Below are 14,326 nucleotides of genomic sequence, written 5' to 3'. Positions count from 1 at the left end.
GATAACTATGCAAGCACTTCTGAGTCTCACCCAGTTAGTCTTAATACCAGTGCTTGATTGAAATATCTTTTTAGTGTACAGAGCACCTGTCTCAATTGGTTGACGTGTGTCAGGCTCAGAGCTAGGCCCCTTTTTTATAGTAGTGTGAGACTTCTATATCCCAGTCACCTGCTGCATACCTCAGGTGGCTCAGTATACTTTGTGCTAACCATTGTTTTATATCTAATTGGAATACTATTGATGATGGGCAGCAGCCGTGATTAGCTCAATTAGCCTGTCTAGAGTCTCAAACACTATAGTGCTTTCTCAAGCTAGTGGTTAGTCACATGCCACAAGATTTTGTCCATTCCCTCATGTAGACAAGCCTTCTATAAAACTCTTGTCAACTGAAAGGAGTCAGAAGCCTTCTCAGCATCTAGAGATTACCATTTTTTCAGCAGGGTTCTTTCCGCTCTTGTGCCATGAGAAGGTCTTCTCATGCACTTGGTTGTGCCCTTAGACAGGACTAAGCCTGTTTGGAATGGGTGTATCCCAATATGCAACTTTGGCTCAAGCGTATTCATAAGTATTCTTTCAGGCCGCTTGATTTTGAGCTCTGGGGGTAATAAAGACTAAAATGATAAAAATGTAATCAGGTTTTTGGATGGTTTTGATAGTATTGCAGGTAAGGCTTTTTTAAGTGTTTGTGGTATTACCTTTCATCAGTTCCTCTCCTGACAATATCACCAAGTACTGTGCCAGTATGTCAATCTACATCTAACACTCAGCCTTTAACACATCCAAGCATTCCCTATTGATCTCCAGGAGGTCACTGGTGTCTTGCAGATGACTTGCCTTATTAAATGTTTATGATGGTCCTACGACATGGCATTCAAATATTGATGCTTATTTCAATGATCTTTATCAGTGATGACATCTGTAATGAAGGGTTGTCCCCTTTCTGTATGGTGCTCCATGCGAGAATTCAATTTGATAGGTCCAATTTAAATTACATTTTAGTCTGTTACCTGCTAGCGCCATCTGACAGTAATCCAGGTTTGTCTTGTCTTTTACCATCAGCTGTCATTTTCATCCCTCTCAGTGTTTTTATCCGTGTCCAGTATCTTGGTTGTTCTAATTAGTGATGTGGCCTTCCCAATCTTCGTTGATAACGCATATACCTCTAATAAACAACTTAAGGTCTACTCCGACAGCTGCACACTTAGTAAAGGTACACATATCTACAATGTGATGAACCTGTATCTCAGCCCGAATGTTTTATAGTAGGAAGGGCGTTACTTTGTGTACAACTTTAGCATCTGTGGTGGGCCTCTTCATTTTTTGTGATCCAAACTGATTGGTGCAAAACAATGCTGAAAATAGCTTGAGGCTTTGTACTCTAGACAAATCTTTGACCCAAAGCGATTTGCTGGATCAGCCCTCCTAAATAGCAGGACAGACACAGAGATTCAATTGAATGGGCTGAAGCAGAGGAGGCTTATATGCAGAAATCCTATAGAGACAACAAGGTTATGGACAATTTACACTCCTGATGAGCTGTGCTAGAAGAATTGCTAGAAACTCTTGGGGAAGCTCCAAGCGTGGTGACTTACCGTGTAGATGCGTACATGGATGGGACGGGCGAGTAATGGCACCTACCCAGGGAGGACCTGAGAGACATGCAGGGCACGTGGGGTCTGACTACGGCCTGAACTGTGAATTGATAATTTTATTCATTGTAGTTTGGCAGGGGAATGGATGGAAGGAGAGTTTGTTGGGCATGTTGCGGATTGTTTTGTGACTGACTTTCTATTTTGTTTATGATGCATGATTTAGTGCTTTACAGCATCTCTCCCTCTAGATACTGGATAGTCAAGGAGACATGATTGTATTGAAAAATATTACCGTTACTGCGAGCTGCGTGCTAGCACAAGAAAGGGTGGGGTATGGATATATTAACCTCGTACAGATGTACTGTAGATGTCACAGATGTAAGATGGCACTGACGTGTAATACTCCTTACTGTTTATTCTGGTTGTGTTGCTTTTTGCAATTTCAATTGTTAATAAAGAAATATTTGTTTTTAAAAAATTCTCTGGTAGGTTGGCTCAAAAGCAGTCAGAAACAATGTATAAAGTATTTATGCTGCGCTTCAAACGATAGTAGTGAAACATAACACAAGAAAAATCCCACACCAATTTATTAAAATAGAATAAAATTGAATGAATTATTTGACACAAAATTTACAAAAATCAAATTAGTAAAATCGAAGAAATGCAATTTTAAAAGATCCGGTAAAAATAGTGCATAAAAGCACATTGCGCCAACTGTGGTTATCGGGACGCGCTGGACCAGGACAAAGTCGCAAGTTAGGACCAAATGCGTTGGAGCACAGGCCGGATACAGGGACCAAGTTAGTCTCTCTGTACAAAGTACCTTAAATCCTGGTTTCCGAGTGTATCGAGGTCCTGCCTCGAGGATGCATCACACAGTGGATGTTTTGATGAGTGGTGATGCGAGGTCCTGCTGAGGATGTCACACAGCGGTGGTTCTGAGGAACTGCAGCAGTGCGATGCCAGGTCTTGAAATGAGGATGTGCTACACAAAGGGGTTCCAAGGAGCTGCTGGGCTGTGATGTAAGGTCCTGTGTCAAAGATGTCACACATCAGCGGTTCTGAGGAGCTGCAGGGCTGGGATGCAAGGTCCTGCATTGAGAATGCACCAAACATTGGCAGTTCTGAAGAGCTGCAGGGTCCCGCATCGGGGTTGTTTTGCACATTGACGGTTCCAATGCAGAGCTGCGAAGCAATGCGTCACACTTCTTCGGTTCTGCTAGGGCCACAGCTGGGCTGGCAGAGCACCTTAAGGCCCACTTCCTAGGGTCCAAGACTAGGGTGAAACAACTTGGGGAGCAGGACTGTCCCTGAGGCTCTGATCAGGAGACCAACCAACTAGCCCTTGAAGTCACTGTGATGGTCCAGGGTTCAAGGTGATGGTCCAGTCCTTCTCACTCAGGCAGCAGAGTAGCAGTCCTTCTTGCAGCAGAGAAGCACATCAGTCGGTCTGAGTCTTCCACAGGTCAAAAAGTGTACAGAAGATTTGGATCCTAGGGCCAACTATTTATACCTAGTGCTCACTTTGATGTGGAAGAAACTTCTAGAGTCCTCCCCTCTTTACAGGTATCTGAAATGTCCTGCCTCTCTGTCCTGCCTCAGCTTGTCTGGTGGCACAAAAGACTAGTGTGAAACTCTTTGCAAGTATGCTTCAGCAATCTTTGTGATGTGCAAGAGTGGTAGGTGACATCTCTGCCCCCTCATTAAAAAACAAAGTAATACACAAAGACCTACTGCCAGCTCCACCTATCCATGATACCCAAGGGACAGGCTGGAGGCACCAATTGGTTGGGACCAGAAAATGCCAACTTTCTGAAAGTGGCGTTTCTAGCACTGTGACTTAAAATCTAACTTTAGCATTAAAGATGCTTTTAAATTAAAAACCTTTTGACACCAAACTCGACTTTCCTTCTGGCTGTCAATTGAAAGTTATCACTTATTAAATGTAATAAGGTAACCCAATATTATCCTATAGGATAGGTGGGCCTTGCATTAATGAAAAATGTGTTTTTCACTACCGGGACATGTAAAAGTTAAAAGTACATGTCCAACCTTTTGAATACACTGCACCCTCCCCTATGGGTTGTTTAGGGCCTACAATAGGGATTACATATGTATATCCAAGGAAGGTCTAGGCCTGTAGAAAGGTATATTTTGCCATCTCTACATGGCAGTTTAAAACTGCATACACATGCTGCAGTAGCAGGCCTGAGACATGTTTAAAGGGCTCCTTGAATGGGTGGCTTTATATATTTTCCACGCCCACTAGTATCATTTAATTGACAAGCCCTGGGTACATACGGTACCACTATACTAGGGACTTAGAAGTTAAATGTGCCATTGGGGTGCACGCCAATCTCATCATGTTTAAAGGAGTGAGAACAACCTCTTTAGCACTGGTTAGCATGATTAAAATGCACAAGGCCCCAAGCTTAGCAAATCTAATTCAGCAAAAAGAGTAGTGAAGGACAAATGTTCCAACACCCTGCTTATCCAGGAAAGGACAATTAACAGTATCCATAGCTGTATTCAACAACCCTCTTGCATGGCCTGCCTTTCACCTAATGATCACTTCTAATAAGATAGCATCAGCTCTCAGATACATCTCATGTACATTTTATAACTGGGAAATAGGTGTGATCTAAATTACACCACAGCCCCCAACCCTAGTTCTTGAAGTAACAACCCCATAATATTCCAGAGTAAGAAAGACCCCCGTTCTATTTCGCTGTTGCACCCTTAAGGGTGCTTGATAACATCTCCCCATTTGTAACCATGAGCATTTATTCAACAATGATAGTGCCGAACCCTGACGTGTAAACAACCAAATGAATACCCATTCACTGTTAAATTATGACTGCCAGTCCATATTTTCTCCATCATGGGTCCTCTGTTAAGGCTCATGTGAAGTCTCCTTTTTTAACATTATATATGAACCCTACTAAAAGTAAGCTCACTAATCCAGTCTACTTTACTTCAGGGTCCGTTGCTAATTCTTCCCAAGGTGGTCATTCCTTCCCATACTTGTGCCACTTTACATGTACTATGTTCAATCTACTGGTGAGGAGGGCTGTTTTGCCCTCTCAAGCTTTTTTTCCATTGAGAATTGTTGACTTGGTATAGGCCAGTGCTTTCCCTCCTCCCGCGCCCTTTTCAATCCTCCTTGATTTATATAGTCCTGTGATGTTCCTTGGTTTATGTAGTCGTGGTAGTACTATGACTAGCATGCTGCTGTTTTCTATTTATGGTGAATATGCACAGATACAAGCTTGTTACTAATTAGGAAGCCTAAAACCTTACCTGAAGCCCAGTACGTCAGCAGGTCTTGTTGCTCTATATACACAATTTCCGCTGTACTTGCCTTCACCTCATCATTCCTCAAAATTGCACTTCAGTAGCAGTAGGGTTGGATAGTGTTCGGCTGGTAATGCCCAGCACCCAGTAGCAATGGTGAGTCACATTTAGACTGGCAAACTCAGAAAATATTCTCTTTTTGGCATCTGTGTTCCATGTTCCCGTTGTAATTGCAGTTCTATATTTAGTTTGTTATTATATCCCCACACTCGAGATCCTAATTAGTCGTCTGGAATAAGAAGCTTACTACCTATCTGTATAACTGTACCCCTGCACTTAAATCATGGTTGCTAAGTCTCCTCAACCACCTCTTACACCAATTATCCCTTATGTAGTTACTTCTTTGATTTGTTTGATTGTGCCCTGCCCTAATTTCCATCCTGCACCTTCGTCCTTTCGTCTTTGCAGCTTCTTGTCACTTATTGGTTTGAGGCATTGAGCTGTGGTCCTCAAGAAATTAAAACCAGACCGTGGCCAATGCGGATGCTAAGAAAATTCTGTGGAATTGACAGTAAAGTGGTTTGCAATTTAGTAATTTCTATTGTTGTTACCTAGAGACATTCAATAACTATACTGACTATATGAACCAAACATATGAAAACTGTGTGCTGTTGGTATCTGGCTGCTGCTGTTTGCTTAACTCCATATCCAGTGACAATATAATTCCAGAGCACCAGTGTACTCTGGTTACAGGGGTTGGCAAAAAGTCCTTAAGTGAACTTCTGCCTACCCCTAGACTAGGGTTTTTTTGACTACTTAGTCTAACCTGCAGAAATCACTCCATATCCATCTCCCTTTTCGAACCCCAAGATGTCAGCAGCATGCCATTCATGTTATATTTATTAGTTCAGGTGGTGGATAATGGTGGCGGGTCCTTCGTTCTCTAGAACCTTGTTTGCGTGAGTCAGCAGCTTGAATTGGCCTCTTTTCTGTACGGGGTGTCAATGGAGGTGCCTGAGGTGGGGTTTGATATGGGTTCGGTGGGGAAGGCCAACTATGAATCTGACAGCAGCTTTCTGTATAGTCTGAAGCCTCCTACATGGAGCGCGTTGCAGAGGTCCAGTTTTAGCAATAAATGTCCTTCTCATCGTTATTCGATTTTGTACAGTAAAAAAAGCACCAAACACTAGTGACGCTCACGTTCTGGAAATTCACATTGCTATTGTACTCTAATATGGTGTAATTGTGCGACATGGCATCATTTGGGGAATTTGCATTACCAGCATAATGTGAAATTCCTGAAATGACATGAATTGCACCAACGTAATTGAAATTTCTTTGGGGCCTATAAGAGGCACATTGGAGTTTTAAACTATTATCAAAAAAAATTGAGCAATGATCTGTGACAGGGAAGCTTCATGTAGTTCCACTTTTTACAAAAATCCTAAATGAGACTAGTTCAGGTTATTTTCTAGAACTATAAAAACATTGATTTCTAAATCTCCAAGTGATGCTTTCCACAACCCTTTTTTTCGGCCCGGTGTGTGTTTAACTGAGGGACCTGTTGATTCCCAAATGTAAATAAATAGGGGTCTACAATTTCTGCCAATGTATCTTATCTGTAACATTGAGGTACCTACTTTCCCCATACTGTTGGTAAATCTGACGAGCTGCAAAGCTCTGAGGTCTCTCAGTGAAGAAAATTACCACTAACCCCAAAGGCTATTCCCTGAAAACGCATTGTAGTTTTGGAAGTTATCCTTGAATTTCCTCTGAAGTAGGAATTCAAAAATGTAATATGTATAGTCTTCTTTTTCATCTCAATGGTTGTTTCTTTCAGGGAAAGATGGTGAAAGGAATGGGTGGTGCCATGGACTTGGTTTCCAGCTCAGGAACTAAAGTGGTTGTTACAATGGAACACTCTGCCAAAGTAAGTGTTATTTTAATTCAAAGGTTGAAAATACTGTTGTGGAATACATAGCGAAACCATAATCATTTCATTAGTTATTTTGATTTTGGCCATGATAAATGCGAACATAAAAAAAACCAGAAAGGCAACTAATGCGCTATTCTAAATGTTTTTGTAAACTGCCCACTTATAAGATGATTTAGTGTGTTCATCAACTAAAAAGATGACAGTCCTTTAACCTCGATAAAGCCACTCCTCTGTGACTGTAGCACAAAGCACATGTTTTACAGACACTGAGCTTTCAAACAACTGTGGTAAAAGTTAACCCCTTCGATGCGGATGACAAAGCCAGCTCGTCATGGGCGTTACCTGCGCTGCGCGCATGACGAGCTGACTTTGTCACGTAACCCGCGAATTTCGAATCTTCAGTGCGCAGCGGGAAAACCCGCTAGCGTGCATGTGGTTAAAGGCGCTGGCACACAGGAGACTCAGTCATATGAAGCCATGGACAATGCCGAACTCAACCCTAACAATGGGTAGCCATGCTTCATGTGGTTTTAAAATCTCTCAGTAGCCTTCAAAAATATCAATATTATCAATATCCAAAGAACCTACAGAATTAAATCCCCAGTAGTTTTCTACATTCCTGATGAAAGTACAAATGCATCCAGCTAGAACCCTGCAAATTCCCTCAGCTGTTTGTCTACTTTGTCATCTTTTCTTTCAGGTGCCATCCTTTCTATATATAGAAATTCTTGTGGTTTCTCCTCTTCAGCTAAGCAATCTACTAAACTTGGGTAACACCCAACTCAACCTAAAGATATCATGGACTCCTTCAAGTCATGCTGAGTGCTGATTCATTCCTGGATGCCAATCAGATAGTTAGCAATAAACCCCACATAAACTGCAGTGGTTGAAGCTAAATCCCACATAAACTACATGTGGCTCCTTCATTAACACTTCTGATCATTCACACATCACTTTAATGCATAGACCTTAAGTTTCACCCTTCAGCTGACAGCATGTTGTAAACTGTTAAGTTTCTTTGTTTACATTCACCTCTCCAGCAAATTGTGCACTGTAAAGAATGGCCAGACAGCAAGGTAGACACTATCCCTACCTGCTGAGTAGGTTTTAAACCCCCCCCTCTCTTGCATAAAACTCATGTAATTGTGCAAGCCATGCTTTTATCACACTAGACATTAGTAATGTTTTTTTTTTTTGCTGTGGCATTCTAAACTCTTTGCTGGTGTCAATTAACCACATCAGCGCGGCGCAGATTCCTGCGCTGTGCAGAACGTTCTAATGAGCCAACGGGCTCATGATGGAACGGTTCCGTCATGAGCACAGGCCTACCCACGCTCATGACGGAACCGTTCCGTCAATAGCATAGAAGTGGTTAAGAGTAGGCGTTGGAGGTGAAAACTGCTCTGCTGGTGGAGATCACAGAGTTTTTCCCACTCTGCTCTCCTCTAGGAGCACGGAGTTCGGCAAAAACTTCACTGAGATTTTTTTACTTGCAGCTCGCCAATGTTAAGTTAGTGAACATAAACAAAACGAGCTGTAGGCCACCTCCCAGCGGATTTCTCAACATGGATGGACGCCTGCTTTAAGAAAGTTGCTGCTCACGTTGTGAAAGCTACCACTTGGGTAGAAAATCTATTTGAGCAGCAGAAAGTAGCAGTGCCATCTGACACACTGCACAATGCAGTTTGCTCGGGACAAGCTGCTTGCCACTCGTGGAACTCAGCGGAATCTCCCTGAGTTTTTAGGTAATGCTGCAGAATTTCGAGGAGTAAAACTGCGTGAGTCCCACCCACCCCTAATTAAGAACATCCGCCACGTTGTTCCTGCCTCAAAGGGCTGTTTAAATTCATCCACACCACCCCAATTCTACTCAAACTGCACTGGTTCTACCTGCACTCCCTTATATTCAAGTCATACTGAATCACCAGCAATAATGCTTAACTTCCTGGCTTGCCGGAACAGAATTGGGTGATCTTCTGCATGTGTCCCATGGACAAATTCCAACCATTTTCCAGACTGGTACTTCAAAATTGCAAGAGAAAGAAAACAAGGAAGTGTCTATTATCAGTCTGTGACCACGGACTATGCAACCACAACCCCCTGTAAAACAGATTGCCTCTTCTCTGCTGTCATTTAAAATCAAGCCTTGGCAAATGCAATGGGTTTTTTCTATATGATTAAGAACACTTTTTCTGTTGAAAAGTTTAGCTTGGTGAGCAGTTGTGCAATACGAGTAAAATAAAAAATCGGTAAAAGTATGCTTTGATGTGTAACCTCACAAAGGGTTAGTGTATGCTCAACAAGCATAACTGGACTGCATTATGCATTCCTTTAATGACTATGATGGTAAGTACATTTTGCACAGAGTTCGAAACGTAGCCATGTTGTCTACCACAACTTTTACTGTGCTGCAGGACCTGCTGGTAGGGGGACCATGCAGAGGAAACAAAAATGTAACTGTAGCAGAGAATGCAGTGTTGAGTGTCAGAGTGCAGTGGTGTAGAGTTGAGTAGAGAGCAGGGGCATAGAGTATAGTGATGCAGAGTAGAGTGCAATAACAAAGTGCAACTGTGTAGAGTGCAGTGGCTGAGAGTGGATTGTCTGTGTGAAGTGGAGTGGTAGAGGGTAGAGTGCAGTTGCATAAAGTGGCATAGAGTGCAATGCGGTAGAATGCAATGAGAAGGGGGAACACCTTTCCATATAACCTTTCTATGCATCAGGCATATTATCTGTAAGAGCTAACTAGTCTTATCTGTCTTATTTTAGTTTGATAATCAACTTTATTGGGTATTTAAAACAGCAAAGAAAATTCATGGGTTGCAGCTCAATCAACACATACAGCAGAGTGCAATCAGTAGTTTGTATAGGTCGGGTCATTCTTCTCCAGTCCATATTAACATCTTGTATGATTAGACATAGAGGCATAATTCGTGCAGTACATCTCGAATCACGGTGGAAGTAGATTAAACCATTTCCCCCAAATCCTATGGAACAGTTCTGTTGCCGCCGAGCTTCAAATACGGCCTCTTCCTGGGTCCCGCACCTATCGACCCCCTCCCTGCCCCCTCCTCCATCCCACCACAGTAGGCAGCGCGGCACGGGACCAGTATCTTGCTATGTCCCTTTTGGCCACTGCTAGGCGCTTGTCCGACCTGGATCCATCCAGTCCGTCAAAGACACCCAGCAGCATCCGCAATGGCTCGTGGAGAAGCTCCCAGCCCAGGGCCCGCGTGAGCTCACGCTCCACTCCCATCCAGAACCTCGCCAGTTCGGGGCAGAGCCACACCATGTGGTAGAAATCCGCAAATGCTGTGCCGCACCTCGGGCAGTTTCATTTTTAAGAGCAGGCAGTGAGGACCCATTCCCATTTGCGAATGGGTTACCACCCACTTAAAGTAGGTGGTAAAATGCAACTGCATTTCGGTTGCAAAACATTCTTACATACTCTTGCGATGCAGTATTCGGAAGAGACGCTCTAAACATGCCCCTCATTGATACCGAATCGGTATGTATTTACAATTTCAAATTGCGATTTGATAACATGTTACCGAATCATAAAATTGGAATTCATACATAGCAAAATGCATTTTACCAGTCGCAAAAGGCCCAATTCGAGGGGAAATCAGGAACGGGGAAGGGACTGCTGGGACAAAGGCTCTGATTCACAGAGTCCAACTACACCCAGCAGGAAAACAAGTAAGGTGTCTCAGCGCTTTCCTCTTGAAAGAGCCTCTGATTCACAGTACATAATGAAATACTAAACAGTAAAGAAACTAGTTCCATGTGAAACAATAAGCTCCTTGAGCAACTGGATATTATAATGTCATATCCAGTTCGCGATTGATATGAAAATAAGGAAGAGGTTGCTTCCAGCAGTAACCAATGACAATCTGAATGAATGGGGCAACTGCTGCTACAAAATCACTTCGGAAGGAGAGAAAATCCCCCCAAGGGTTCACAGCAACAAGTGGTTAGCCAACACACCTTGCTCCGCTACACACGACGAATGAGTACTCATTAACGGTAGCGCGTGGCCTGAACTCACTGCGCTCCGCTTTAGGAATAAGGAACTGTGGAAACACGGTAACATGTGGCAGCACCACAATGTTCCGCGATCGGGTTAATATCACTGGAAACACTCTGCAGAAACGCGTGCCCAGCCGACACACGGTGTTCTGCTGTAAAGAAAGCGCAGCCGCGCTGGAAATTAATACCTCGGAGCCCCGAGGCCAGAAGAAAGGGAAAGACGGTAACGTGTGGCCGGAATGACACACTACGTTCCGTTGATGACAAAGAGGCGCTACAAGTCCGCCACTTACCCTACCAAGGAGCGAGGGCAAGAAGCCTCTGAACCACAGAGGCTGGAAACTGCCACGAAGAGTAGAGCGACCCGTTCCTCCGGACTTCCAGCGATGAACTGGAACCAAACAGAATTACGCGCATCTGCCCATGCGCGTGGAGTCGCTTAGTACCTTCCTGGTTGCGAAGGATTATGGGAACTGTAGTTTGTAAGTCGGGTAGGCACAAAGGGGGCCCGAATCCTCACAATGACAGCACCGCTGCTTGTTCACCTGCTAGAATTCTTTAATATAAGCATAAAGCATTTCCTTCCTGTTATCGGCTAGCTGATGTAGCATTCCACCGCCTATTGAGTTCTTCCATTGCAGTGCTTTAAGGACTATTTTACACTAAATGATCACATATTAAATTATTTCTCCCATACATGCATTGTGTACAGAAATCAAAGTCTTTCTTGTTTTTTCGCTGCAGTAGACTTACTGTTTTAATCAGAACTTGTGTGAATTTTTGTCTATCTGGTTCCCCATTATCCTTTCACCTTTGTGTGTTGTCTTTCCTATTCTCTATTTATTTCCTACCTTTTTTCTCTGTATACATTTTCTCATTGTTTTCTCCATCTGTCTTACGCCCATTTTTGTTTCTCTGTTTTCAAATAAAATACCTTTTCAAAGCCAATAGGTCTGGCTGTAATAAGCTAAAACCTTTTATATGTATGCACAAACGCTGTTTCCATGTGTTAGCTCATTAAAGGCAGAAATTTTGGCTTTTGAAAAGCTTCATCATTTGAGGGTGGAGAAGGAAGAACCAATGGGATCTGAAAGAGACACGTTAGTGATAGATTCCTTACCTTAGAAAATCCCCAGGCATCAGACTGGATCCGGAAATGTTTGCGTAGCAATATCCCTGCGCGTCGTCCGCGGCTCCGCGTCCGTCGTTGGCGCCGGAATAACGTCGTCGGAGTACTTAGACGCCGCCCATGCGCGCTGACGTCAGTTCTTCTTTTTTCCGCGCCAGCTAGTGCAGATTTGGAGAAGCTCTACCCCTAGTCATTTTATGACTAAACTTTTTGATCTTTTTGATCATTTCTTTCCTCGAGTCTTCAACTCTATCGGTGCCGGTAGAACCCTGTTCGAAGTGCGACCAACTGATGTCGGTTACGGACCCCCATTGCCGGTGCCTGAAGTGTTTAGGCCTCGACCACGACAACCGCACCTGCTCCGACTGCCGGGCCCTGATGTCTAAAGCTAGGCGGGAGCGGTCCCCAAAGCGACTCTAGTTCCGGCAGTCGGCCCCGCGCCGTTCCAGGTCCTGGTCACGGTCCCACCGGAGGTCGAGGGACCGGTCGTGGGGTCGGAGTCATCGAAGCTCCGGGAGTGGACATCGGTCGTCAGGATCCAAGTCCTCAGATAAAAGGCATGAGAGGTCAGAGAGACGTCATCGTTCCTCCGACTCACCCCGATGCTCGCACTATGCGGCCGGGGGTTCCGGCGACACCGCCCACGCGGCTCCGAGGGAGTCTCAAGCGTCGCCGCCTGCCCCACACCTTCGGGTCCCTGGGCACGGCGCAACGCCGCAGGAGATCGAGCGGTACCTCATGGCCATGAGGTCCCTCCCTCCTCAGTCGGGTTCTGTGGTGCCTCCGGACCCAACGGTCCTGGCTTGAGGCCCTAGAGGGTCGGGTGCTTCGGCCCCGACGCCGCCGGCGACTTCGGTCCCGGCGCCGCAGGACCTCAGCGGATACGCTTCCGGATCCGGGTTGTCACCGGTCGACCTCACCGGCGCCGGCCCCGCGGGTGTCGCCCCCGGCGCCCACTGTGGACGCCGTCCCCAATGTTCCCCTTGGTCCGACTCTGGCGCCGGAACGGCGCCGCTGGGCGCCGCTTCCGACGGCCTTTGGAGATTTTTTTTCCATGAGGAGGCCCCGTCTGTTATTCCTGTTTTACTGGAGACAGGTGACGAAGGAGATTGGGAGGCGTCTGAGGATCCTCTGGCACTGGAGTGCCAGTCTCAACAGGACTGGACATATGAGCTTGGGAAGGCCAGTGGTATTGACACTTCACCAGACACTGGATTTGTCTCCCCTCCAACCGTGGCTTCGGAGGAGGGGTCTACTTACAGTGTAGTGTTGACGAGGGCGGCCAAGGCCTTAAACCTTGAGCTCCCCGTCGCGGCCGTGAGGACTAACCTCCTCGCTGAGGTCCTCAAACCGCAGTCAAATTGGAGCGAGCCTCTGCTGCCGTTCAATGAGGCCTTGTGTGACGTTCTTGTGGGCACTTGGTCCAAGCCCGCCACAGGTCCGCCTGTGGATAGGAACGTGGCCAGACGCTACCGCCCGGCCCCGAGCGACCCTTGCTTTTTGTCCACCCATCCCACCCCCGAGAGCCTGGTTATCCTGGCCTCCACTTCCCAGACCGCATTCCCGTCGGCTCCGCCCGATCGGGAATCCAAGAGATATGAACAGTTCGGGAAGAAAGTGTTCTCGTCCCTAATCTTAGGGCTGTGGTCTGTCAACACCGCCTGTCTCTTGGGCTGCTACACCCACACCCTGTGTCGGCCGATGTCCAGGCCACACTTCTGGACATGCCGTTCGATGGCCGTCGCCTCTTTGGCGACAAGGTACACCATGCGCTTGGGCGTTTTAAGGACTCCAGGGCTACGGCCAAGTCCTTGGGCCTCTCGGCCACACGCCAGCAATCGGGTGCCTTTCACTCCTTTCGTGGCCAAGGAAGGGGCGCCCCCACACGTGCTGCCAGCCACGCACCGCAGAATGTTCAATAGCGCGGTGGCAGCTGTGGCAACCGCCGTGGCGGCGGTCGGGGACAACGGCGAGGCTAGTCCACACCTCCCTCCGCAGCACCTGCCTCGAAACCTTCCTAGTCCGAGTTTTCCGGCCCATGTGATGCCAGTGGAAGGCAGGGTTCGCCATCACCTCTCCCACTGGCGCACTGTGCACATCGACAGGTGAGTGCTGCAGATCATCCGAAGGGGCTACTCCCTCCCCTTCAAGGCGACCCCTCCAGCCATGCCACCGCAATTCCACCGCATGTCGGGGGATCACTTGCAACTTCTGCAAGAGGAAGTCACAGCCCTCTAGGCCAAGGGGGCCATCGAGCACGTTCCTAGGCCAGAAGTAGGGTGTGGTTGTTACTCCCACTACTTTCTGGTACCCAAGAAGGGCAAAGGGGGCCTACGCCCTATCTTGGAC

The 14,326-nt window shown here is 46.0% G+C and overlaps 1 protein-coding gene across 1 annotated transcript in view; it reads left to right on the top strand.

Moving 5' to 3' along the window:
* OXCT1 (3-oxoacid CoA-transferase 1) overlaps positions 1–14,326 on the top strand; it is a 460,447-nt gene that overhangs the window by 378,355 nt on the left and 67,766 nt on the right. Inside the window, exon 14 of the mRNA XM_086960586.1 lies at positions 6,727–6,816. Within this exon, the coding sequence (XP_086816712.1) occupies positions 6,727–6,816 (90 nt within the window). The remainder of the gene's footprint in view (positions 1–6,726; positions 6,817–14,326) is intronic.

Source organism: Lissotriton vulgaris, chromosome 3_1, assembly GCF_964263255.1.
Source record: "Lissotriton vulgaris chromosome 3_1, aLisVul1.2, whole genome shotgun sequence".
In the NCBI taxonomy this organism is placed as follows: domain Eukaryota; kingdom Metazoa; phylum Chordata; class Amphibia; order Caudata; family Salamandridae; genus Lissotriton; species Lissotriton vulgaris.
The sequence above is the reverse complement of the archived record's forward strand: the minus strand, read 5'-3'. Positions and strand labels throughout refer to the sequence as shown.